The following is a 27,806-nucleotide window of genomic DNA, read 5'->3' as shown; positions in this document are numbered from 1 at the left end:
GGGATGATTCAAGTACAGTTTATCTTGGGATGATTCGTCTGCCAAGCTGCGCTCCTACGCAAGGAGCGGTGGGACAGAGAGACTTGTGGGAGTGGTAGGGGACGGGCGAGTGGCTCACCCAGCGCCGTGACTCGAGTAGTGTCACGCCAAGACCTGTCGGGAAGAATCGTGGATCGAGTCATCAATGGCTAGCCACGTCGTGTTACATGCATCACTGAAGGGTACTTATTCAGCAGGTTTTAGGATTTAGCGTGTTCTGGAGAGCTGCATGAGAACGAACTTCTCTTCTGCCTTTTGGAACTTTGCCGAAGTTGACCGTCTCTTGGATTTTTGAATGACCTCTCTTAGTTTGAGATTTGCTCAACTGATTCGCAGGTTTTGTTGTTTTATCGGCTGGAAATGCATGGTTCCTTTGGGGTGTTTGGCGGTGGCTCGCACAGAGCTGGAGGCGAGGATAAACCCGGGTGTTGACGGCCTTTCACAGCCAAACAGGGAGGGGAGTTGATCGGAGGACACGCTAATCAAGCATTAACGGGACGTTGAATCGTGATTAGCGGGCCGAGGTGACACGACGCGACACCGAGCCAGTGGGGTCCAGGGAAGGGGCGTAAGGAGAGGGGATGGGGGGGGGCGATAACGAGAAGGGTGGAGAAGAACAAACAGAACCGCGCCGGCCGCGCGGCGGCCCCGCCGTGGTCGGCCGATAACACGCGCAGTGTGAGCCGAGCCGCGGTGCACGAGGGGTGCGCGGAGTGTTTGCCCACCCACCATCCCCATCATCACCGTCCTGTCCTTTGTTCCCAAACGACCCTCGTCGTCCACCCGGGTTTGACGAAGCGGTGGCTCGCACAGAGCTGGAGGCGAAGATAAACCCGGGTGTTGACGGCCTTTCACAGCCAAACAGGAAGGGGAGTTGATCGGAGGACACGCTAATGCATGCTTGTAGCGATGGGCGCGGATGGTGCTGCGCCAGGGAAACGGAAATGACTTGTGGTCCACAATTCGCTGTCGTCTAACCATTCCTCGTAGCGCCACGGCACTGCACTGGCGAAATGCCCGCCTCTCATATCTGGTTCACAGCTGGCACAATTCTCATTTCTCACTCTCCTCAGAACCTGCCTTTCTACGGCTTCCGCAAGCCGTAAAGTCGGCAGTATCACGAGTTGCAGCCTGTCCGAGGCTTTACAGGTTTCCGGCACGTCCGAGCCATGACTGGCCCGGATTGGGTCGTGTTCGACCCTGCACTAACGGTACTGGGTCTATTCAGGCAGGGTCGCGGCCGGGTGTGCCTCTGCAGTCGCTATACATGTTGTGGCAGGTGAAAATATCCAACAACTATGACAGGTTATTAATGTCCAGAACTCGAAAAGCTTATTTGTTTATAGGAAATCCTCCCAAAAACACCTTGAAAGTCACGGTCAGTTCCGCCAGCGTCTTTAAAATTGCAATGGATCGAAGCTGTGAGGTTTAATTGTTACTTTAGCTGCTTTTTCACTTTTGAGATATTCCTCTATTGTCGCTCATAATGATATAAGAATAACCAGTAACCTCATACTATAAATCAGAAATAGGAAACAAAAAGTTATATTTAGAATTATCGAACATACGTTTTAAAACATAGGTACGTTTTAAAACATACGTTTAAAACGTATGTTTTTCTGTAATTATCACTGATGAAGCTCCAAGAGTGAAATATTCGATCATTCTAAATATAACTTTATGTTTCCTATTTCTGATTTATAATATGAGTTTACTGGTTATTCTTATATTATTATTATTCATAATGAGCCTCAGGCAGAGTTTCAGCTTTTTAAGATCTATTACTCGTAAATACGCAATTTTGACAACTACAAAATTGATTTAGGCCATAGCCTCCTACCAAGTTCACCAAGTTCCATGATATTGTAGGATTTTTGAGTTTCTGACTGATGGCCATTCTTTTTAGTAATTTTTAGTTTTCCGGCTCCCTACCTTATTATTCAGTTCGGCTTTGAGGTGTTTATTCCAAAATTGGTAACTTAAGTCCGGAATGTTTGCCTGGCTGATGAGCCTTTTAAAGTCACTTTTTGTGCGGTAGCTACCAACGTCCAACACGAAACTTTCCATTCGATAAGTCATCGACATGAATGGTTTAACACTTTTCACATGCCGCTGCCTTGCAGGTCTGCTCACTGCTCACTGTTTCTAGGAAAATTGACCGTCGATGGTTTTTCCGCCACGTGTTAGCACGTGAGGGCAGAACTGTCCATTGCGTCACCCCACATATCCCTCCCATCAGCGGAAAACCGATCAGCCACAGGCTCTCGATCCATAGTGTCTGCCGCACAGGACCGAACACGTTGCGCCTTTCAGCCGTCTGATCGCCCTAACCTTTGGCAGTGCCGGTGACCGGAGTGCCTAGGGTCACGTGGTGGGGTCAGATTACCAGGGCGCCGACCTTTGGTTGCGGCATGGCTCTGCCAGCGCCGGCGGCAGGGTCCAAGTTATTATTCGCTGTTGGTGTTCGTCATGTGTTTTCCTAATTGAAAACAATAAGACGCCAGTCAAGCTCTATATGATGAGTACTCACAGTGAGCCTTGATCAATCCATTGTGTCGGCTGTTTTCCATTGTTTGCCGTGTCCATTGTAGCTTCTGGCGCTATTTTCCCGTTCGTTAGGAGGGACTGCCACAGGCGATCCCCTGATCCTACTGAAAACCCCGGCATTGCTTGTACTGCTTCTGGAAATAATGTCGAGTGTAACGTTACAGCACCACCGGGGGCAGAATTAGCACTGGCATTAGCCGCAGTTTCGCATAAGTACCCGTGTATAGGATAGGTATGTGCAATTATCTAATTACGTGCAGCGCAGCTAGCCCTACCATGCTGATGACGTCGTGTGGAGCACTGCCGCCAGTAGCTGAATGATAAAATATGGCGTAACTACTTTTCAGTCGAAGCGTTATTGACTTATCACGATCTCTGGCAAGCAGTTATAACCCAGCTGTTCAATGCTCGAGCCTATTTGTTTGTATCGCTGCTTTCATCCTTCTTTAGCTCATTGCAACGCTACTGGAAAAATAAGAACGAACATGAGGTTAGGTCACAACTCACACCCCAGGGCAGAAGCGTGTTCAGACCGGCATGTCGCCTCTGTAGCGCGAGTGGCAGCACAAAAACGTATTAGGCGTGCTGTGTGGGTGGAGCGGCACGGTCACGTTACCTCTGACGCACCGCTAAGGGTGCAGCGTGTGTGGCGTGTTGGGACGTGACCCGACCTACCCCTGAGAATGACCTGTCATCACAGAGTCATACAACGTGGCGCAACACGGCCTTCAGCACCAATTAGTCTGACTGTGCGCAGGTTGAAAATGGAGTGCATTTGCCTCAATTTACTGCTGTTCAGTTGAACGGCTTTCTTGGTTCATTTTTTCATAACAAAATCTGAAGAATGTAGGTTTTATATGCTAAGCATAACCTACCTTCATTGTAGAAGAGCTTCCTTGTCAAAATATTTGTTTCATCTATTAAGCTATCTCTTCTTTAAGTACTGAGCCGAGTGCTCGTACCCAGCAATGGCTTTCAAAATCATTTTATCCAGCGTCCTAAGCACCACCGCCACATCACGATCACCATCATATTCACCCACAGCAGCCGCGCTCAGTGCGGGACTGGCGGTGTCATATGTGTCAGCCGGCTCGGCGAGGGTTCTTCAGTCTCGGGTCGGGTCGGCCCGGAGGTGTGCTGCGGGCACGGCTGAGATGCTCTGCTGGCACGTCCTGTCCATCCATACCCTCTCCGGACACGCCTCGGGTCTGATGTCATGCCGTCATGTCAGCTCCCGGCGCTGAGCAGAGTGGTCGGACGAGAGGATGCAGGTCGAGAACTTGGGGTGACCAGTGACCATAAAGGGATCAGGAGCGGTCTCTGAGACTGTGCGCAATGGGGCTAGAATAATGAAGCTTTATGCGATTTCGTTTTCCTGCAAGAGAATTTATGTCACTGAGGGACCTTGTGAAGCTACGACATTTTTTGGACTGTGCAGAGGTCCGCGTATAGCGTCATAGGTCAGTGACCCTGACCTTACGTGACCGTAAAATGTAGTTGATGCTACAAGATGTGGCTTGAATCGAACGATAGATGTACCAAATTTCAGCATTCTACCTGAAACGCGTTTCGAGCGAAAACTTCCGTGCATGATTATTTGATCGGAGTTGTTGAAGGATGTATGTGCACTGTACAGGGTGTCCGGAAATCATTCGCCCCTTCATCGACTCGCCACCAAAATTAATAAGCAAAGAGCCCCCGGGTCATGGTTTCCTAACCGATTTATCCCCTGCCCTGTCCTACCCATTCCCTCATCCGCTTTGATATTCCACAGATACAGATGTTCAGAGTATCCGCGCTGATGTTCAGCCACACCTTTCACAGGTTCCTCTAAAGTCCGTTTTCTGTGGGAGCTGGATCAATCTTGCTGAGGTTCTCCTTCATAATTCCCCATTGGCTTTCGATTGGGATTAGGACAGAGGATTCGATTTGACTTCATTCCAGTCTTCACCATAACTTCAGCGCGATGACGCGTTGTCAGAGTCTTTCTTCATAGTAGACTAGACACCACGTTCAGGTGCGAGTTACGCCTGCCAAACACTGGCCTCAAGCACCTCGCAAGTGTCAGTCAGGTGACCGGGCTAGGTCATGTCACTAAGGGACAGCTGTGGATAGCCTGAGGCACGGTCTTAGCAAATTTTGAATCATTCTTAAAGCGCACGGTGGGATTATAGCTAAATGAACAAGGGCAAATTTCCGGACACCCTGTATATTCGACTTTCGAATCCGTCAGTTTGTAGTCTTATTTCGTTTTTATGATAACTCATCTGTATTACACTCAGCTTACAAGCTGAAAAAGTCGAAAACATGCGGCTGCGATTCTAGCCGGACGGCTTCTGGAGTTACCGGCGTGTTTGGCCGTGAAATGCGGCTCTTATCAGTAGTTTTGGGCTGTGATGTTAGTCGGCGGGCCGGTCACCTTGGAAAAACGGCGTCGGTCCGCGCTCCGACCTTGCCTGCATTCCGGGCATTCTGCGCACGGTCGGGGTCGGAGAAGGCATGCCGCTGTGCTGATCCAGATATTACTGTACAAATCCAGATATTACTGTATTACTTATATTACTGTATTACTGTATTACCAGCAAATCCAGATATTGTACTCAGTATTATTCGCACCGTGAAGTAAATTAGCAGCCTTTATCTTTGCTTGGCCTCGGTGGCGAATCGAGAACGATGCTGGTCAGCGATGAAGGTCGTCCTTGCAGACGATTGCGCAGCTTCCTGAACAATTACCGGTATTTCGGCGAATAATGACGCGGCTTTACACGAGGTGTGACGCAGAAGTGGGTACGTCATCAATGCATCACGTGGTGGGCATGGGGACTCTGGAGTCTGGAAGCTTTCCATTACGGCTGCGCTGAGTGGGAGATAGGCTGTTCTGTTACGTGACTGCAGTCACATCTCCGCAGCTCCTATCTTCCAATTTTGCGACTCGTGAATGGTTATGCATCTCGGCTCCGACGTCGCGTGAATTTATAGAGTATCTAAGCACGTCATGCGGCAAGGTCACACAGTTTACCTATCAGACAAATCAAGTTGGTAGACAACTTGTGCAGTTGGCTGGCAGCCAATGCCATTTACCAATAGCGAAATATTGCGATGTAACGACCCTCGTCCGTTTTCGCTGTCAACGATCGGTTGAATTTTCGTACCTGCCAGTCAATGGCGGATCAAGTCGGCATTCCATAGAGGTGTTGGGACCATATCAGCTGACCGTAAAAATAATCTATCATATGCTGCGATCAAAGCTAAAAATAAATGGGGTCGGACTTCCTCCCCTCCCCCAGTCTCCCCTTCCACGTCCGCCCCTGCCGCGTAATGCATGACTGCGCTGCATTTGGACCGTGCAGGCCGTTGGGTACGGACGCCCGACCTCAACCGCTTTCAGCCGGCGTGAGAGCTGCACCGCGGCCCTGCGGAGTTACGTGTTCCGACACGTTCCGCCCCCCCCCCCCTCTCCCTACCGACCGCCGACCGACGCCGGACCGCTGCACTGAGGCACCACCACAGCCGAGCGGTGCTCGCCGCCGCTCGCCCACCGCTCGCTCGCCGACTCACTCGACCGCTCGACCGCTCGCCGCCCGCCGTCAAGTCGCGGTGGGGCTGGTGTGTGCATTGAGCGTTGAGCCATTGACCCTCAGCATATAGAGTCTTGCCCTCAGCCACTTGCCGGCTCCGCTTCCTATGTGCGTGTCTCTGCGTGTTGGGGAGAGAGGAGGAATCCCAGAGAACTGCGACGTGCCCGGCGCGGCACAAATTCGGGGAACGGGCGTGGAAACGCCATGCGTTGCGCCATCTCGGGCAGGATGAGGCGCGTAATTCCTCGGATGCCTGATGACACAGTTGTCGGAATCTATGCGGCATCATGCGACGTGCATTTTTTTATTAATTTCGTCGGCTCTTTTTGGCGGTTGATATTAGCAGTCGATGGCATATCCCCTTGATAGATAGTCTGTATTTGTTCTTTCGAGCAGCATCTGTACCGATGCATTTCATATTTCGCTACTTCAAAAAATGGGAAAAAATATTTCTTCGAAGCGGATATGTCCCTTTCAAACTTTTTGTTCGGCCACGCCCTTTTTCCTCCATTGGGTTACCAGCCTCGCCCCAACCCTGTCATGCAGGCACCCCCTCCGGCAGTACCGGGACCTACTCACTGGCCCTCTTGGAATGTTATTGACTACTCGGCGGTAGACCTAACCCCACCCCGCACACAATGAGCCGGCGGCCGCCGCGTTCAAACGGTCCCCGGCCACGCCACCCGCCGCGGGCCGCCGGAAGCACGCCTCCCTCCGTCCCCAGGCATCCAGACAGTTCCCTCCCGACTGTCCCCCCTCGCCTCCCTCCCTGAACCCTCCGACTGCCCCCTCCCCTCCCCCGACGATGACGTCACGTGCGGTCGACTGTGGTATGTGGAATGGATCTCCGGCGGATCTTCAAATTGCACAATGCACATTATCTTTTGCTCCGATCCACCACTAAGCTGAAATGCAGAGGTCTCTCCCCAGCCTTTTGACTGAGAGCTTGTAGATGGGCAGCGTGGAAATCCGAATGAATCAAATAGAAAAATAATACATTTAAACGAAAATATACCTACAATAAACAGGGATAAATAGAGTAAATTATCGAGTTCGACCATCGGATTGCCAGACAATAGCGTTCCTATTACGCTTTGGGGCTCGGTCGAGGCTAACAATTGAGTGCTGACTGCTGACTTCATTCAAGCCCCGACTCAAGTCACCTGATGCCGCCGCCCCCCCCCCCCCCCCAATGGTCACGAGCCTGGCACGTGTCTCTGCACCGAGAGGCTGTCTGAGGTGGTTGTCCATGTCCGGTGCAGCTCGCGTTCGAAGAGTCTGTGCAGATTGAATTTGAACTGCGGGTTCGAGTTTAAACTATCCGTACCTACGCCTGTGCTATGAAGTTAGCCGGGTGCAATGGACACTGGATAGGCGTCTGCATAGTTCGCAGAGCACATTTTTTTTTTTGGTATAAGCGAATACCGGAGATTTTCTTAACTAATGACTATTGAGATTTTTTTAAGTTTTAGAGAAACTTCAGAGATCCCCCACCCACATCGTCCGGTATCACCTTTATGAGTCAAATAAATAATGTGTCGAGGCTGGTGTCCCAGTCCCCCTCCCCTGTGCCCCCTTCCGCCTTGTCACATTGCTCTTTGTCATGCCGCGGTGAACTTGGTTGCAGCGTCACATTATGTGGGCGGGGGTGGGGGCGTACGACCGACCCCTTTACCGCGCGGAACGTCCGCTGAAGCGGACACAGTCTGAGTCAACTGTCGGGTCACGGTGTGCGGGTTCTGTGGGTACCGGGAGGTGACCGCCCGTTCCGCTGTGCGGGCACTAGAGGTGGCAAAATGTGGACCCGGGGACCCGGTCTATGGAACCGGTCTGGACCCGGATGGGTCCAGACCGGGTCCCCCAAAACATTTGGCCGGGTCCAACCGGGTCCTATCATTTCCCTGTGCTTTATGGTAAATATTAAATTAATATCTTTTATGCTTTGGCAAACATAGTCATAGTTGATGCAGTTTCCAGTTCATAAGTCCCAATTCCACTTTTGAATTTTAATATTCCTGCAGATTGGGCTACCTAGTAGGTACCTATTCTATAGCATACTAGTCAGTCTTTCTTCAATTTCTTATCTTGTCAGCTACAACAGAATGAACAAGTTCTAAGTGCTAGCAATCCAGAAAACATTTCACCAAATATTTGTACGGATCACTTCCATTCAGTTTGCTGTACAAAACCTAGCAATATTTTGAGCTGTAGAAATCAAATACCAACAACGTATGTAGGTAAGTAGGTATGACTGAAATCCATTTATAAATGGACACAAATCCAATGGAAGCAAGGCTGACCAGTGGCATTCTCACCTGCCTTTTCAAAGACATTGACATACCAAAGTCACTATGCCCACCGGAAATCAGAGTTCATGTTTGATATTCAAATGCATTTCATAACTCAAACAGCTTTGAAATTATTTCTATCACGGCCAGAAGACAACTCATAAAACCAACATGCCCTTTCATAAATCCATAACAATAAAGCTAAAAATGAATCCAAGGCATTCTCCAGAAACCATAGTATTGATCAGATTTTTAGCCAACTGGCGCCGCATGGTGGCGCTAGCAGAGCGTATTATACATAAAGCGCTTTACTAGCGCCATCATACGGCAGCAGCTGGCAAAAAAACTTAGTCAATACCAATACCCTTCTCCAAGGCCAATGATTCCGTGTTGATGTGAAAATGGCGCATTTGAGCGTCATAAATGCTATACCTTACGCACGCCAATCTACTGCAAAAAGTTTACAATTTTGGAACACGTTTGGGAAGAAATCAAGTAAGTCTCAGAACCCTTGGTATTTATTCTATATCTGAGTACTAACAAAAAAATGTGGTTTGTTTTCTACGTTAATAAATTGGCACTTAAGTCAGGATCGCAACCTTGCCATTTGCCTTTACGATTTTGCAGTACTTTAACCCCAACAGAATTTTGCAGTGATTTAACGCCTGTTTTGTCCTTGCATTCTTGCATTGCTATCGTGTCGACATTTCTGGCGGACGTCACAAAGTAGTGGTGTCAATCGGTTACCAAAATTTCGGTATACCGATACCGAACCAATACCGATTCGGTATTCGGTATTATATACCAAAAGCATTTGGTATTTTGTCGGTATCATGAAAATCAACTACTGTCATAAAATATTTGAAAGCATTTTTGATAAACCTTCTGAACTCAAATTTGATTTTGCTAAATGACACTGGATGAAGAAAAATGACAATCATGACACATTTCTCCCAAATGCATGATGTCCTAACAAATGGGCAAACACATCAACTGTAATATCAAATACATCAGTCTACCAATGTTAAATGGCAACTTATCAGTGTTAGCAAATTCCAATACCATGAGGATAATTATCCTACAAAGAAAGCCAATGTGCAAGACATAAACATGAATTAATGTTTAACTCACTGTATGCTGGAAAACATCCTTAAACTACCTTTCTCAAAATTTCCAAAGCATTTATTAGCAAAAAATTTGACTTTGTTTTGAGGAGTCTGTGATTGATCTTGACCTTGTCTTCCTCTCCATTTTACTGCAATGCAATTACATTATCCAAAACCCTGTTTAATACAGCACTAGCTTCACCATTATCATCTAATATTTAAGGCAGCATTTGTCACTTCATCATCACCCGCATCACCCCACAAAGCTTCAACTTCGCTCAACTTCAAAAAGCCTTGTAGTGAGCGATGCTGTCATGATCCTGTGGATAATTTATTTTCTTCAATTAGTGTTCTCTTTCCTGCTCTCTCAACAGATACAGATCGCTAGCAATTTAATCACAAGCACTCAAAAATATAATTGGCTTTTGGCTTGACTCGCACACAGCAGTTTCAAAACTGAACACATCTAAAAACATTTCAATGTCGCAGCTGCGCCAGGTTGAGGAACCGATATAGCTCAAAAACTAATTGAAAATAATTGAACAACTATGTTTTTCTGGTACTTCATTTTTCAGCAAAAGTGGCCTACAACTTTCTTGAATTAATTTTAAGATGTCAAAATTTATACAAGGAATTTTGATTTAAGCAAAAAAGAAAAGAAAAACTTTATTTTATTCAGTTTAATCATTAATGCAAATGGCCGCCGCCTGTAAGGCCGCCATTATGGAAGAGATGACCCGTGACGTGTGTCAATGCTTCCGTAAAATTATGGGCATTTTACTTAGATTTCATCGCGATAACCTCACAGTGGTGTCTGCTATCTATCAGTGTGCCTCGTAAGTAATTATTTATCAAGTTTTGTTGTGTTACACATTTGTTTATGAAGAAAAATTGGCTGCGTCAGTATCGTCACCAATCACCATGCTACTTGGGTTTAACTGTAGGTATCATGGGCTTTGTTTACATTAATGGTGTAGCCAGCCCAAGGTGTAGCCCATCACTGTCAATTGGGTCACAACTTTTGGATCATGATAACACGCTTAACCCTGTCTTGACCGGACTCGAAATGAATGACTTGAATTGAAAGAAGGTTTGATGGTTCAGGCATGGACAAGATTCAGGGTTCAAGTTATTTTCCTAACACCTCATGCAGTTAACTTGAATCCACATTCCAGTAAAATAACTGACCTGAATATTTGTTAATAATTACAAAATAATTACATTTATAACAAAATAAGTTATAAATGTTTTTTTTTTGCAATGCAAATAATTAAGAGATTGCCTGATTTGTTTTTGTTACCTTATTTCAAAGTATTAGGTACCTTTCAAGGCTTATCATATGTCTTGAGAAAGTTTGAAGCATTTGTTTGATAATTCCCTGATTTCGGTATCTAGTCGGTATTTCCCCCTGTTTCTGAAAATCGGTTCGGTTTTGGTATACTCTCAGTGGCTTTGGTCGGTATCGGTTTGGTATTGGTTTCCAAAATTTCTGAAATTGACATCACTATCACAAAGTTTTGATGTTTCTATTTTGATTTTGAATGTTTTCTCGTTTGGGGCCTTGGATAGTTCAAGTTGATAATATTTGTAAGGACTAATGAATTAATTCTAAAAACGAATATCTTTTACCAGGGATATTAGAAAAGGTATGTATCAGTATGTTATCTTGTTCCATGTTGATGTTAGGTTTTGACTCTGGTGGAGGCACTGCTCCATGGATCCCCAGTTCACATCATTTTTAGCAGCTGTAGTAAAAGTGGCTTAGGTTAGCATGAAATTCATTGGTCTACTTACTTCTTATATTCTTAAATATGACCTGGATCTGGTTTTAAAATACAAACTGTGAAGTGAAGTGAAATGACCATGGCATGAGTTTTTACTTTGCAACACAAGTATGCCCAATTGGAAAGAAACTATTTTCTTCTTGCTATACCTACCTACAACTGTACACAATTTTCATAATGAATTTCGGGAACGGGTCCATCTGGTTCCAACGCTGACTTAGACCGGGTCTGACCGGTTCCAGAAATGTGCCAGTCAGACCGGGTCCGGGTCCGGGTCCCAAAATTTTCCAGTTTTGCCACCTCTAGCGGGCACCGGGCAGTGGATAGCCACTTCTGACTACATGACACTGGGTAGTGGGCAGGCGACTGCATTGGGTAGGATCGGCTCGCCAGGCCCCCTGTGGGTACTTGACGGGTGTTGAGTGATGACAGCTGCTAGCCGATCTGCCGGGGAGCAGCTGGTGTCGGCGGGCAGGGCAGCTGTCCGATCCACGTGGCAGTGCGGGCTGCGAGGTGCGTGTCGTTTGGACACGGGCGCCAGGTGGTCACCGGCTATGTCGGCCTCTGTGAGCGGCTGCAGGGCTGAGGCTGGCTTGGGGCATGGTGAACAGAGCGAAGAGCGACGGGGGCCAGTCAGAACGGATGTGCGTGCTGTCATATTTATCCCTTTCTTTTTCCTTCTCTCTTCCTCTTATTTAAGCGTACAGGACTCGCTGAAATCGTAGCTTCGCAGAGTGGTATAAAAGAAAAACTTGCAATCAGACTTACCAAAGAACGAACGAACTAAAGCAGATGGACGGACGGACGAACGAACTGACTGACGTACGGAGACGAGGGGTGGCGGCGCTCTGGTCGGACGGTGACGTCATGTCGTGTCACAGGTCACACACACACACACACGTGGCACAGGTCACATACACGTGTCACGGAGCACCCAGTGGGCACGGTGGACACACGCCACGTGAACTGGATGGTGGCGGTGATGGGACGATCGTTTCATTGTTGCATGATTGGCTGCTGGCCTTCGGTGGATGGTTTCTTCTATTTCACAGGGCTGTGAAGGTCTCGGATGTTTCTTTTCGTGCGCCAAATACACTTACTTCAGTTGCCTTATTTTTGTCGTGTTAAATCAACCGCAATTCCGTAAAAAATCCAGGTACTTTATCTAAAGTTTTTGCTGTTATAGCGCACTCATATTCACGATTTTTAGTCAAATTGGTAAATTCGTAATATCATTGCGTTTTGTTTTCAGGCACCTTATATCGAAATGTTTCCTGACACTTTGACTCCGTCTATTATCCGTCTATTATGTAAGCTGTAGAAAATGGTTGTGTACCGCGCCTTTCCTTTTACCCGCCATGTGTCTCTGGCATCTGCCCCGTACCTTTCCCAGCCTTGCACTTCATATAGTTCGTCTGTTTCGCATCTTCCTCGCACCAGCGTCATTATCTGGCTCGTGCCTGCCTCGTATAAGGCTCGTCATCTTCCTTGCACCTACCTCGCATCTTCTAGCTCCCGAGTCTTGGCTTCCTCACACTTTTTCGTGTCTGCATTGTACTCGATTTATTATTCCTTCGTACTTACCTTTTACCGGCCTTGTGCCAGTCTCTGACCAGCATCTTACCAGCCTCGTAGCTGGCTTGTATCTGGCTCGTAGCTGGCTTGTATCTGGCTCGTACCAGCCTCGTATCTGGCTCGTGGCTGTCCCCTGCCTTTCGCTGACGGTGCCATGTCTCTGCAGGAGAGGCCGAGGAGGAAGAGGACCTGGAGGAGTCAGCCGACAAGCCGCGCTCTCTGTCTCGCGGCGAGCGCTCCCACCTGATCGTGTGGCAGGTGTCCGTACCAGACTAGTCACCCGACGAGCCGCCTGGTTGAAGGCTTGTCGACATACGAGTCGCCTGGTTCGCGACTTGTCCTTTGACGAGCCGACCAGACGGGTCCGGTTCGTCGCCGGCTGGCGTGTTCGTGTGCGTGTGTGCGTGTATTTATTGCAATTGTCGGGACGTTTTAGTAGTGATTCGTGGCTTATGCGGACGCCCGTTGGTGATATGGACTGTGCGGTCGCACGCTGACCTGCGCGGTAACCCGTGCGCACTGTCACGGCACGATTGGACAACTAGGCAGCATTGTGCAGCGTCACGCTACAATGATGAATTTTTTTCACTTTGCCTTCGGTGTAGCAGTCGGGACAGGCAGCGGCCCATGACGGTCGGGTTTTAGCGAAAAAGTGTGTGGGGGTGCGCGCGTATGTGTGTCTGTGTTCCATTGAAGTGCATGCAATGCGTTGTGGTAGGAGGGCAGGCGGCACGCTCTGGTCTAGTCGGAGGTCGGAGGTCGAGCGCCGGCCGTGAGTGACCTCGTGACCCGGTGATTGCCCGAGGCTATCGCGGCGCTGGGCTGTTATATTTATTCTTAATGGACTTATTTAGCTGCAGAGTACGGGTGGATCACCCGAACGTCGGTCAGGCAGGCGCGAACGGCGGTGGACACGGTGTGGGACGTGTAGCTGCGGCTGATGGCGGCGCGCACGCGGTCCTCCAGTGGCCGCACACTCAGTCATACGGCTCGGTCTAGGCTGCCGCGGATGTGGGCTTTTCAGCAGGGCGGTATGATTCAGGTTTCGGCCGACAATCGTCGATGAGCCGGGGGACTTTTGGCCCGTCCCCCGGCAAGCCTACGCTTGGTGTCGGCTCCACACGCCTGGTTGACCCGTTCCGACCCCGGCGCGGACCGCCGGGATGGGGCCTGGTCCGTGTTGGGGTCTCATTCCCGCGTCCCCAGGCCGGGATACCCGGCGCGTGGCGCGTGCGTGCCCCGAAGGCTTGACCTCCGCGACAGCTGGGCTGTTGTTGGTTGTTTGATTTGGATATTTTATGCGTTTTAATGTGTCCGGCGCGGTGCAATCTAGTGTTACACGACGCGCTGAAGTGTGCTCTCTGGCATGGAGGGGTTGCAAAACCTAACGGAGAAATGTATCCAACTGCTTACTCAAAACTGTGACGGGCTTCACTAAACAGAATCTACGCACTCCCGATCGTTTGAAGTCATGTACGCATTGTGGTGCAGAGATCTGTATCTACAGCCTGGATGTCGTCGGCTGGCTTTTGATAACGGTCTGTGTAGGTTGAATTTGTACATCGAGCTCTGATGTTCGTGAGTGGGGTGATTCTGCTTCTCGGTCAGAATCGTAGCCTATGTATCCGAGGCCTATGCGCACGCTATGTAACAAACGATACAGTGAAAATAAACGCGGTTGCGTTCAGATATTCTGGAAACGGGTCTGTCGTTGGAATCATGCGCAGATCTTTTTATTGTAATTTGTTGATTTGAAGTCTCAGCTGCTAATAGGATAGGGTATCAGTTAGCCAGCATTTTTGGTTTACAAGCGCTTTTGGAAGCACCGTGGTCTTCTACCTTCTACTCATCCAGTTGAACTGTAAAAGTAGGAAGATGCACTCGGGCGATGGCTCCGGTCTTTCTCTATTGACCATTTTCCTTGGCTATATCACAATCATATCGCGAATGCATTTAAATATGTATTGCAATGCAGGCAAAATACACTCAGCGGATTGGTACATTTGCTGCGAGCCTCTTTACCAATGCCATACGACACGTGGCTTCCCATGCTCACACCGAAACATTTGAAGCACGTGGTCCGAAATTCCAAGGAGTGAAATCAGGAACAAACAAAAAAACTGACTTTGAATGCAACGAATAACGAGCAATGGCACTGTTAGCTTGGTATGTCGAAGCGAAATAGCAGTCTTGTAACATGAGCTGAGGTAATGCGTTTCAAAGTGTAGTTATGACATCTCGTCCATGGGGCATAATCAAAGAAGCCGTAGCCAAAGACCAATGGCCTTTCGATAGGAGCTACTTTCCCAAACGATTAACGAATGTTTCCCACAAACAGGGTATGCAGATTGCAGATTGCAGATGCCACCGAATCCGTTATCGGGCATCGGCTGGCACCATCTGCATCTGTTTGGTAGATGCCTCGTTATCAGGCCAGCTGAGCCCCAATGAGGGCACGTACAGTCCACAGCAGAAGTAATGTGGGGTTTCAGTCATGGGTATGTTCTGCTTCTGAAGCTTAGGAACGATTAGCCAGACTACAATGAAACTTTGAATGTAGCTTATATGTATCGTCACCCTTGCAACTGCAACTTTAGCTATTGACATCTTCTTTTCAATCACTCCGCATTAAACAATCGCCAGTCAAAGCCAACCGTTGAGATTGGTAAAACCCTACATTACTTTAGCGGTGGGCTGTACCTACAAATAGTTGTATTGTAGCGGAAGATTATAGCATAGATATTTTGATTTTGTCGTTGCCTTTAATTTTATTGGAATAGGATTATAGGCAGTCTGAATAGATAGTGGGAGTGAGAGATTTCCCTTTGAAGCCACCCGTCGCCCTCTATACGTGCAGCGACGTCTATTGCGCGAGACGAGAAACTGAGCTAACGAAGTTTCACTACAGGTGGCCATGACAATGCAAAACACGATGCACCTCTCTGACAGAGAAATGCCTGCTCTGCTGAGCTGCCGACATTTGGGCGTGACAGAAAATTACTTAATCTCATTAAATGGTTCGACCATTCCCAGTTACGATACATTTATTCCCGCATAAAAGCAACTAAGCTTTCTTTCCGCTATGCTCCCTCCATGCAATTCTGCATCCGCCCTTGCAACACAACTTACCACCTGGCGGCAGATGCGCGAACTCAATGGCCGTGAGGAAGCGAGCAGGGGCGGTGGTCGCTGGTGGTTGTGCTGCTTTTTGTCTGATTTTGTCTGCCGATTATTCGAAGATGGTTCAGTGATTGTCAATGTGCAATGCAGTGAACATTTGCCTTTGAACGGAGAACACCTTAAGCAGCATCAAGCATGGATGGTTATTTGAGAATCGAGCAGCACCGGCCACCGAACGCCTTCCTACCGAGTGAAGATGGCGGAAATCCAAGATGGCGGCGGATGAGGTCGCCAGGCGTGGGTCGTGCCGGTCGTGCATCGACTCGGTCACTCGCGAGGTGGGATTACTTTTCGGACGAGATGTAACTGCTGCATTACAGCCTTATTGGTGTTTGGCATTAACTGAATAATTCTAGCGCATTTGCAATGCGAACTGCTTAGGCGGTGTGTACGTGTACCGACGTCATGCCATTTGTTCGGCATGCCTAATGCCCTTTTCTCTGGCTTGTGGGTAGTAGCTGGCATTAAATGTTTATCATGCTTAAGGCTAGCGCCCACATTGATATGATAACGGTGAAAGCTCTTTCATTGGCATAGATTCAGTCAAACATCGTAGTCTTGAAAAGTCACAGTAGTGCCCGACAATGCAGCCAGACAGGCTCCCTGAATATTCCCTCACTGAGCCCCTCGGGCTTTGGCCCCATTAATGCTTTTCCCCAGCAGTCGCAATGCCCAAGGACCTGTCAGTGTGCTGCCACAAGATTACTTTACTTATAAGGTTAGTTCACTAAAGAATTTTTGCCGCCCAGGTGACGTCACATAATATGGTAGCGATTTGGTAGCTGTTTGCATATACATAAATGATTTGCGTGAGACATTTATAATGCAAGGTATTGTTCAAGGCCGTATATAGGGTATTGTTTGTGGATTTTTTAGGATAATGGACAAATTTGCGATTTTAGATCGGAATATTGAGGATTCAGACGACTCTAGCTTTATTTATCAGATCGCTTATAATATCACCAGGTTTTCTGTCATTATTTTCCTTTATAGTGTCTGTTCATCAGAGGTTGGTTTGTATTGCACAATGAAATTGAAATGCTGATGAGTGATTAAATTTTTATTCAGCTATGAATGTTTTTAAATTTTGGGTTGAGCATGGCCATAAGATATGCAATAATTAGCCCTCATAACAATGCTGCATTGGCTATATTGACAAAGTGATGGTCTGAGCAATGTACACCAATTGCCTCTAACAGTTTTTGACATGTTTCAAATTGTAAAATCTAGTAAAATCATGCATTATAAAAATGTGGTAGTTGTTAAGCAAGCCCTACACTTGTTTTTCCAACCAGGGAGAGGCGCTCTACCCAGAGATGCCTGCTAATCAAGTCAAACCAAACCAAACCTAACCAAACCTGGCCTAACTTTACCTACAACCTACAATCTTAAACCTACAACCTAAAGCCTACCACCTTAACCTACCCACCACACTAAATCCGCACTGCACCAAGCCATTAGCCAAATCCGCTCCGCACCATGCCAAATCCGCACCAGCCGAATAAGCCCGCACCAACAAGATCTCATCGAAGTTACCATATTTGCAGATTGGCTGCTCCAGTACACATTCATTATTCATGGTTTCCATACGACGTTCAATATATCTTTTGCTGGATTATATGAAATTGAAATAGCTGTGCAAAATGTGCCAGACCATGTTTCTAAGTGACTTCAATGATTTAGAAGTTAGAACTTCATCACTCACTGGTCTTCTCATGTAAGGAACTGTGGGCAGTGGGCACAGTCTAACGTAGCTAATGAACCTGCAGTTCAGCTTCAGCCTTACATTAAGGTTTCCTGAGTGGGCAATATGCATTCAAAAATAGATGTGTTTGGAGTGGATGAAGAAGGTGATGGTTCTTTGTGCTGAAAATGTTTAGTGTTGTATTCATATTTCAGCATAGTTCTTCAACTCAATTACTTGACCCGTCCCGGTCACCCATTATCTCAAGAGCACTGCTCAACGAAATGAAGATGATTTTTATGGGTGCTATTAAAGTATGAAAACTAAATATCAGCTCACCAATATTCTTCTGAATCATGTGATGTTTTGTATCTCTAAATGATTTCCATTCCATAAAAGAACAAAGGTACTCTACCCTTGTAACATTTATTGTACATGCCACCTTGGAAATACATACATCATGATTCATGTCACTGTAGCACTTGTGCTTGCTCATTTGCGCCTTGCGGCAGCACGACAGTTGCTCACAATGTTCTATGTTAAGGTATTAACCACAAATTATAATAGTAGACAATACTCTACTCAATTAACTAGGTACTTATTGGATGAGAGAAATGTAAAAAATGGACTCAACAAGACCCGTCAACCAGGTCCCTTGCTTTGGTGATCTGTTGATTGTTCTCGTATCAAGTGAACTTCAACATTTTATGATTTTACACATTATTAATATTCACTAGAGTCTAGAAATAAATATTTGTGCTAAAAAAGACCAATACTGGCATGTTTTCTTCTCTTGAAAGGCATAACACAGCCTTTTTCACACTTAAGCCCATTATCTTGTATTCAAAGTGGCTCAGATACGAGTCTTCAGTTCCTAAATGGTAGTGCAGTATGAGGCATACCAAGTTCCAGTGGTATTTTTGAAGCATACTATAGATCACTCGCCAAAACAATGCACCTCATAGAAGTCTTGCTATTGTTAAGTGAATGTTTGCCATTCGATTTGGCCAAAATCATGATAAATTTGCATATTGTTGATAGAAAATGGCGTTAGTATCTAACTTTTGCAAAAGCGGCGCAAGACGCATTTGGTAGCACTATTTTTTTCCTTCACGAGAAAAAACTTCATCGAAATTTGCAGGCCTCATCTAAAAGGCAAAATTAATGCTTGGTTCATTCGAATTTGACCTATTGAGGCCCGGTTTTGGAAAAATCAAGCCTTACTGATTCAAATGGTATGCTTTTTATAATGTTTTAGCCCTCAACTTGGGCGTCAGCCCAGCTCAAAACTCGGCCTCATTTGTATGGATCGTTATGGGGTGAAGGGATTTTTGCCGCCCACGTGACGTCACGGTAAAGGAATTCTGAGGCTCGTGAACGGGGGCTGTGCTGCCACGCCTCGGCCAGCCGGTCTTCGGAAGCCCCACAGACGCTCTTCACCGCCGTCCGTCCGTCGTCCTACTGCTTACGGGCTACGGCCGCCACTGCTCGACGCCGTATGCTTGTCGAAACTTGCCTCACTGGTATCGGCCGTCACGCGGGACAGTCCCGCCCACCGGAGGCCCGCCGGGACGACGCGGCGCGGCCCTCGCTGCCAGTCGCCCGCCGCATGTGAACTGTTCTGCTGCCCGTCGGAGCGCGCTCCACAAGTCCCAACAACTGCAAGTCCCTTGGAGCGCGCTCGGCGGCAGCAGCATCACAGCGTCAAACAGTGACGGGACGGGACTCGGACCGAAGTCCACTGGACAGCCTGGATGTCTGTCTTGGCACCTCGCTCCTCTGGCACCATCGTCTACCAGAATGGGAGGTCACGATGTGGTGAGTCGACGTCGAAGGAAGTGCGGGAGATGTGCTCGGCTACCCACTTTGGAGCTGAGTTGTATTGCTGCTCTGTTTGGAAAGGCGCTTCAGCTTCTGAATGCATCGTGTGTGTTGGCCTGCAAAGATAGGTATAAGCGATTTTAAATATGATGTAACAGAATGCTGAGCCAAAGTCTACGGTTCCCGAAATCCGATCATGCTATGCGCTGCTCGACGTGTTCGTAGCTTGCAGCTGAGACCCATTAGCGTTGCTTATTCATACCGTTACTCGGAATGTGCAACATTTATTGCTTTGTGCAAAATTTTAAACCTTTAAACACTAATGAATGGAGCAAGTTACAAGACTCTATATGATTCGCGAACTTGTTAAAGCGCTGCTAAGTTAACCATGACCCTTGTTTAAGCATTATGTGAGCACTGGTATCGCATACTTAAACCCTAGCAACGAATATGAAACGTCGTACTGTATTGTTACTCACTACTCAGTAGCTATATACCAGAAAGACACCTTTTTGGCGACAAACGAGCGTGCGGGCGGTGAACCCTGCACGTGAGAAAGTGCGATGCGAGGTGTGCAATTGACTTGTGTTTGCCAATTGCCACCCTTCTGACGAATTATTGACGTAAAACTTGTATTTACTACGTCACGCAAGGTCGACGATCAAATTAATATGAAACATCGGACCTTGCAAGGAGTGCGCGTTATCACGCTTTCATCTGGTTGAGGTGGTTCTAGATCATTCACGAATCCAAAATAACAGTTTCCGTGTTCTCTCATTTACTTCAATTACTTAAAATGACAAGGTCACATGATCGACCTGACCTCAGATGTCCTTTAGGAAAAATCCGAAATACACGGGTTTTAGTAGGTAAGACTGCAGCCCGCGAGGGTTAAAGGAAATAGTTCACTTTTTAACATGGGTTTTGAACTGGAATAGCAGTTCCGTAGCTTGGGCTGAGACGAGCATAAATCAGGAGCTTTTACAGCCCAACGATCACCCTAGGCAAAGATATTCTATTTCTCGTCCCGAAAAAGGTGTCTTGCGTTGAGGATGTGTGCCTTGCATATATTTCCATCCAGTATGAAAAGAGCATGGGTCCCGAAAATTCTTCAGAAACTAGAGAAATTATCTACGAGAACTCTAGAGAAATTCTCGTACTGATCAATTAGGACATTCAGGGGAACATTATCAGATCGAGCAGATCGCCCAAATGCCGGTGGCTGCGATAATTTCTCTGTTTCTGAAGAATTTTCGGGACCCATGCTCTTTTCATACTGGATCGCGTGTGCCTTACAGAAACTGAAAAGTTCTTCCTATATCAAAATATAGAAAAAAAAATCTTTTGTTATAAAAAGGTTTTATTTTCTTTGCTGATTATTTTGAACATAAAAAATCATAAATCGTTGCAAAAAAATTATTTCGTGAAAGTGAACTATTTCCTTTAAGGATAGATCGGCAGTGTTTAGTTTGTCAATGCGCATCGAATGATGTGCTTTATTATTAGGTTATAACCCGCGCCCCTTAGGGCTATCGGCGGACCCTACCACCCGTAGCGGGGGGGGGGGGGCGTTTCGCCCCCCCCCCCTCCCTAAGATCTCGGAAAGTTACCGGCCGATTTTCAAAATTCAAACGGGGTTGGATAGCCCTACCTACCACGGAATTACCTTCTGAACCATTTTCACCGTTTACAGGCATTTCAAGAAATGTGTTGTGAAATCAAGTTAAGTGGCATGTTATTGAAAATCATCGATGAAGAAATTCTTCGTCAAACACATATTTTGCTATCCGAGGTCACTGACACGGGACACCAGGTCAGGTCACAGAGGTCACGTCACTGGGGGGTCACAGTATGAAAGTATCATGTGATACATGTTTTATGGTCCATTTTACATGACAAATTTGCGATTATGTGGGTCAGGCAGCCTTTGGGGCCAGTTTAGGTTATGTTCTGGTGAAGGTCAGGTCAAATTAGGTCAAATTTCAAAGTTGATATTTTTGCATAAAATGGGTATCAAATCGCTGCAACTCATCACGGGGAGTCTAATGGTGGTCTTCTTTTGCACTACGTGCTCTAGAATTGCTCAAAGTTGAGTTTGAAAATATGACGTCATTTTTGAACAGTACCTATTTTCGCTATAACTTGGCCAAAAAAAGAGTTATCGATCGGAAAGTTGGTATGTGGATAGAAGTCAGTAGGGACTATCACATATATTCCGTTTTTTTTTTGTTCGAAAAACTTTTGGGATTTTTTGGCTATTATTTAAAAAAATTGGGGGGTCAAAATCAACAAATTTCAAAAAAGAATCCGAGATAGCAGTTAGGTAGGGTAGCCCTGGTAATTCTACACCTTTTATGTCTTAAACATATTTCTGTATCTTTAAAGCTGTAGGCCTGACAACTCTTCCCGTTAAACCTTTTTTGGGTCGAAAATGGCAGAACATGATGTCATTCTGACGTCATTTACGGCCAACCTATCATAGCCTCTTTAATAATTTTTGGTCTTCATGTGTTAAATTGATGCCCGGAGGGGTCCTGAAAGTTTGGTGGCGATATCTGCAGTCGTTTAGGAGATATGGATGGAAGGGGGGCCCGGGTTAAGTGGTGTTCGGAACTAAATTCGTGTTAACTTCAACAATTATGAAATTCTGAAGTTTATTATGTTCCTGATGTTGCGGATCAATCGACTCGTCTGATCAAAAACAACATAATAGGTCCCTTTTTGAAGCCCTACGTTTATGGCATGTGTCAATTAAGACCCCAGCCAGCAATTTTGCTCCGGGCCCAAGCAGGCTCAAGTGCGGATTGCCCGAGATTTTTAGTCGGGCTAAAGTCGGTTGGGGCTTGGGCTAAAGTCGGCGTATGACACAAAAACGCCGACTAAAGCCCATGCTCTGCCGGAGGTATGCCCGCTCTGCGAGCTCCGGACAGCCGTAGTTTAGCCCTAGTTGAGCGACGGTTGGCGTTAGCCCGATTTAAGCCCGAGCAGTGAATCCATTTGTATAATGGAGATTACTCTGGTCCCGAGCGGGCTGAACTCCGGCAAGCCCACTCTGTGTGCCCTGTCTATCCCGACTTAAGCCATAGAAGTGAATGGGGTTTATACATTGCAAACTGCTGTGGCTTTGCTCGGGCTCGGCTCGAGTGACGGCTCCTGTTTTCTCAAGTCTCGACTTGACTTCATCTTGCTTTTGCTTCACACTGGATCAAGTAGCAAGGAGCAGCCAATGCACTTTCAGCAGGTTGTGCGGTTTCAATGCATATTTAAAATTGTTACGGTCACTCATATGCTCTGTTAACCGTTACCGGTCATCGAGCATTGCGAAAGGAAAGTAAGGTTGACTTTCATTAAATGTATATTTCAAACGACTATACAGACACGTCAAATCAAACACAAATACATGGATAGGCGTTATCACAAGTGTATTCGCGGCCATTGGGGCGGCGTAAGAAAAGAAGAAAACAACTGGCCCCAAGAACTTTAAATTATCAGTTAGCATGCACCTTTTCCTGGATATGTAGAGAATTTACCATTAATTGTTAGAGAAAATTGCATTTAAAATCTTCCATTTATGCTTTTTTCATCGTTTGCACAGTATGTTCTTTTACTAAGCTAGAAACACTAATTAGAAATAGTTCCCGCATCATCAAGAACAATAGGGAAGACTTGAAGTGAATACAATAATCTAAGCAGTTTTGTAATCCATGTGAAGACACTTCTAAAGTTAACTGTAGAAATATTAAAGGCAAAAGTTCAACTTTTTCACAAGACGGATGGCTATAAACCTATTCAACGTGTGACAACTCAGCCGGTATATCGTCGCCTACAGCCCAGCTTTCCCTAGTGACCGATAGAGGCGCTGCTATCGATGTCCGCCCGTGCCGCCTAACTGAACAGTGGACTGCAAACTGCAGCAATAATATGGTATGAGTCATGAAAAAGCGCCATCAAAACTATAAAACAATCACAAGGCCCGCTAGCATCCGTCCCCGTTCATAATAACACTTTGAACACTCAACCAAAAGCATAAAGTAAGGACAGCAAGTAATCGCTCATAAGACATAAAGCAATTAGCAAACAATCGTTTATAAGGAACTTCGCTCTGGTGAATGGGAACTTTGGAGGCGTCTGGCTCCTCCACACACACATCCGCAGTAGGTGGTCGGCCAGCTTTCGGCGCAGTTTCCGTATATGTAGGTATACCTACTTAATTATAAGCAGGCAGTTTCCGCTAAACCACTTGGCGAGGGCGACTGCGGCGTCCACCCGGTCCTGGTTTGTATAACTATTCCATTTTTTTGGAACCATTTGCTCTAATGATACGTAGGGTAAGGGCGGGTAAGAGTACGCGGGCGATAAGAGTACGCATCAGCTGTTTCGGTTGCTTAGCAACGCGGGTTTGTCGAGTTCATGAAGTGACATGAAGCCGCCAGTGATATATGGCCTTGCGCCAGTGCGTGCTTGTCACCAACGGAACGTGGGCGTTGAGCGGCGACGCTGTTGAGTTTAAGGCGATGAATATTATTTTCGAGCGTTATGATATTATTTTGGTATGGTACAATAATTTTGATACTTGGCAGTTGAGATAAGGTACATTTCAGTGATTGTTATGGGAAACTTGTGAGGTTATCTGGGGAAATACTGTGCAGTGCAATATTCTGTTTGCGAAGTTTTGCACAACGTTTCGGGGTTGTTTTGTGCGCGAATTGCATGTACGGTAAGAGGACGCACTGTTCAGGAGGGTAAGAGTACGCAGAATTATACATTAAATCGAATATACAGAAATATAAAATTATTAATCTATCGCTAAATGACGTTTGTTTTGTAGGTATATCATCAATGGAGCACTGTGATGCAGATGCGTACCCGAAATTCTTCCAAGTACGAGTTATTCTCCCTTTTGATTGTGCATTTTTTTTTTAGAAACACACGACATGATTATTTCCTGATTTATAGACTTGAAAGATTTATTTTATGTTTTTCTTTTTGGATACTAGAATTAACTTAAATGCCTTCTGAGTTTGAAGTTAAGCATTTGGACAGTACAAGCTGCATAGGTGTGTGTTCATCTGCTTGCGTACTCCACCCGCCTGGCGTGCGTACTCTTACACACCCCATATGGTAAGAGTACGCAACTGCAGCGGTTCAGAAAATGTCAGTTTTAGACCACTTCCATTTACGCTGAAGGATCGTTGCCCCATGGGTTGATGGCCAATTCAATGAAGTTTAATATTCCCTATTTGCGATTTCTTTCTTTCAAATATTAAACAAATGAGAGCAAAAAATCCACTAAGTGCGTACTCTTAGACGACTTCACCCTATCTGAAAAAAGAGATCAATTGGTTTAATTTACAATTTACATTGCATGTTTGCTTGAAAAATAACTTATTGTTGCATTAATACTGTAAAAGCACTTCTCATTGAACCGTATAAAATGTTAATTCGATGTTCAACGCGGACAGAGGGCGTGCTCGGTGATAAGTAGATAAATATTTCTTTTTGTATTTCATTTTCCTGGTTCAGAAGTGCTGGTATTTCACAAAGATATAAAGGCACGGAATACGGCTTTTCTGAGCGGGGGTATGAGTCGCCAGGCTGAACAGCTATTCAGCTTCATGTTTGATGGCGTGAAACTCAGTCAAAATCATGACGTTTACATACGATCAAGCGCACCATTCAATACACTTACCTACCGTAAAACTCCATGCCAGTCCACTTGATAAGAGCAGTGAGCACTATCCCTTCTTTGCACTGTCACACGCGCCCAAACATCAACTACCAAATGCCCCAACACCGGTGTGTCGTTTCGTCGCACAGCGCGCAGACTGTCACAAACGCTGCACATGATTGGCGCAGAAATGCGCATGCGCGAAGAGCCGAACAAGTATGGCTAAGCTCCGGCTTTGCTCCAGTTAGCCGAAGGACACAGCCAGCTTGATCAGCCCGCACTCCGCCCAAGTTAAGCCTGTTTTGGATGCGCGGGCAGATGTCGGGCTGAGCTACTGCTATCCGCACGTGGGCATAGCTGCGGCATGCCCCAGCTCAGCCCTAGTAAAAAATACATTGGTTTTGGTCAAAGTGGGCAAACCCAAGCTAATCCCAAGCTGCCCGACGTTTGCCACAGTTCAGCCCAAGCGAATTGCTGGCTGGGACAAAGCATTGTTTTACCTCAGTTGACCCTAGTTGACCCAGCGCTCTCACCAAGCTTAGCAAATACAAACTTAGCCACCTTCTAGCATTAACTGAGGAAGCACAAGAAAAGATAAAATAGAGCGGATATTTCCAAGATGGATAGCAATCAGAGCTTTTTGAAAATGGTTCCATATGTTCAAGATAAGTTACGGGGTCATGTCTTACCTACTTACCGATTTTGAAATGGCCGGGACCTGGGTACCAATGCTATGAAGTTATGCGAACCAACTGCACGTCCTGCAAGTTTGAATAAATTCGGTGCGAAACCCACAAATGGTGACAGAGCCGCGATTGTGGGACCATCTTACGTACTCGTCGTGGCCAGGCGCGTTGAATACTTTTTGTTTGAGTTAGGTCACAAACTCACAAGGATGTTGATTGTTGACTTCAGAGGTCAAGGTCAGGTCAAAGCTGCTTGGAGGATAGCATGCTGCATATCATTCGAATTTCGATGTGAGTCCTTTCCGAGTCAGACTCAACTGATGGCTCAACCGACTCGCTGCAGCTGGCTTAATTTGATCGGGAGTTTTTAGCAAAAAAAAAAAAAAAAAAAACTCCGCAATTTAAGCTCCGCAATTTAAGCTCCGCAATTTAAGCTTCAGCGTTGCAAAATCATTATAAATCACGATTATATGTGCTTGAGATAGGATTGTGCATTTTTTCACATAGGTACACCACTATCGCTCGATTGTGATATAGCTGTCGCAACGTGTCACACATTTCGTGTGCGTGTGCCGTAGAAATAGTTGTATTGCAACATCTCAAATTTAATTTTTTAAAGTGCTTTCCTCGTAGGAAGTGTAGAACAATGTTCATACAACCAGAGGCCTGTTTCACTAACAAATAAAGTGTGTAATTGCAAAGAAAAAACTTGAGTTTAAAAGAAATAATTACCAACATTTGAAATTTGGATTTCACGAAACCTTCGGGCATGAATTTTGAGTTTAAAATTTGCAAACTTTTTTACAAGAAAAAGTTTGCTAGAAAACACGGGAATCGCAAACTTTCTGTTTCACGAAGACCAGAAACTTGAAAGAAAACATCGTAATTACAAACCTGAAATTCCAGTGGTCCTGACGTTCGGAATTTTGATACTTTTTGTGCAATGATGCAAAGCAATCAATTATTTAAAACAAATATGATATGCTGAGTCATTATATGCTCTTTTTCACTTAGCACATTCCCTACGAACCAGCTACGAGCAATAAATAAATATCGTCATGTTTTGTCATTCGCGCGCCATAATTGCATTCAACAGTCTTCTGCTGTCAAATGTTTACGTGTTATTTTCTTTCAATAATAAGATATTGTGAACCATCATTTATACCACTCAGAAACAGCATCATTATTTTTAATTTATTCCTGCAATTTCTGACATGAAAACTAGACATAGTTTGATAAAAAGAAGCAATATCTGTAACATGTTAAAGTTCTTGATTAAAAACAATTTTATTGTTTACAAGTTTATTTACCAACTCTTTTTATCGGAGGTGCCGCTGGTGATGAAGTTTAGTGAAACCCGATTTTACATAGTTTGCAAAAATACTCATGAATTGTAAAGTTCAAACACTTGTAATCGCAAGTTTTTAGTGAAACAGGCCTCAGATCGTCATATCGTAAATGAGTTTGGAAAGGTATTTATAAAAAGTACTGAATGAAATCCTTACAAAAATCCCTACTTAGTAGTGGTGCCAATTTCATGAAATTTCGATTCCAATTCCGATCCAATTCCAAGAAATTGCCAAGTAAATTTCCAATTTTGTCCAAAGCGGGGGCTATTCCAATTTTTAACGATTTTTGCATTTTTTGCGTAAATTTTAAAAGTGTTTAAAAGCGTTTTAAAGGCCTCCGTTTTAAAATTTTAAATTTTAAAGGCCTTGTGTTCCGATTAATTTCCAAAAAATGTTAAGAATTCCGTCCAAATTCCAAATTGGAATTGGACAAAAATTGGAATTCCAAGAAAAGAAATTCCGATTGGCACCAATACTACTTAGTATTACTCATTATAAAAT

At 45.7% G+C, this 27,806-nt stretch overlaps 1 protein-coding gene across 50 annotated transcripts in view; it reads left to right on the top strand.

Annotated features, from left to right (window-relative positions):
* LOC122363183 (C-Jun-amino-terminal kinase-interacting protein 4-like) overlaps window positions 1-14,604 on the top strand; it is a 66,445-nt gene extending 51,841 nt beyond the window's left edge. For all 50 annotated transcript variants that reach the window (XR_006253344.1, XR_006253343.1, XM_043332472.1 and 47 more), the window contains one exon: window positions 13,084-14,604. Coding sequence is in view for 48 of the 50 variants with exons in the window: in XM_043332472.1 (XP_043188407.1) it covers window positions 13,084-13,193 (110 nt within the window). In the remaining 2 variants the exon portion in view is untranslated. The remainder of the gene's footprint in view (window positions 1-13,083) is intronic.
* The last annotated feature ends 13,202 nt before the right edge of the window (window positions 14,605-27,806 follow it).

Source organism: Amphibalanus amphitrite, unplaced genomic scaffold (assembly GCF_019059575.1).
Source record: "Amphibalanus amphitrite isolate SeventyFive unplaced genomic scaffold, NRLGWU_Aamphi_draft 000026F_arrow, whole genome shotgun sequence".
Classification (NCBI taxonomy): domain Eukaryota; kingdom Metazoa; phylum Arthropoda; class Thecostraca; order Balanomorpha; family Balanidae; genus Amphibalanus; species Amphibalanus amphitrite.
Note: the sequence above shows the minus strand (reverse complement) of the source record. Positions and strands in the feature narration are given on the sequence as shown.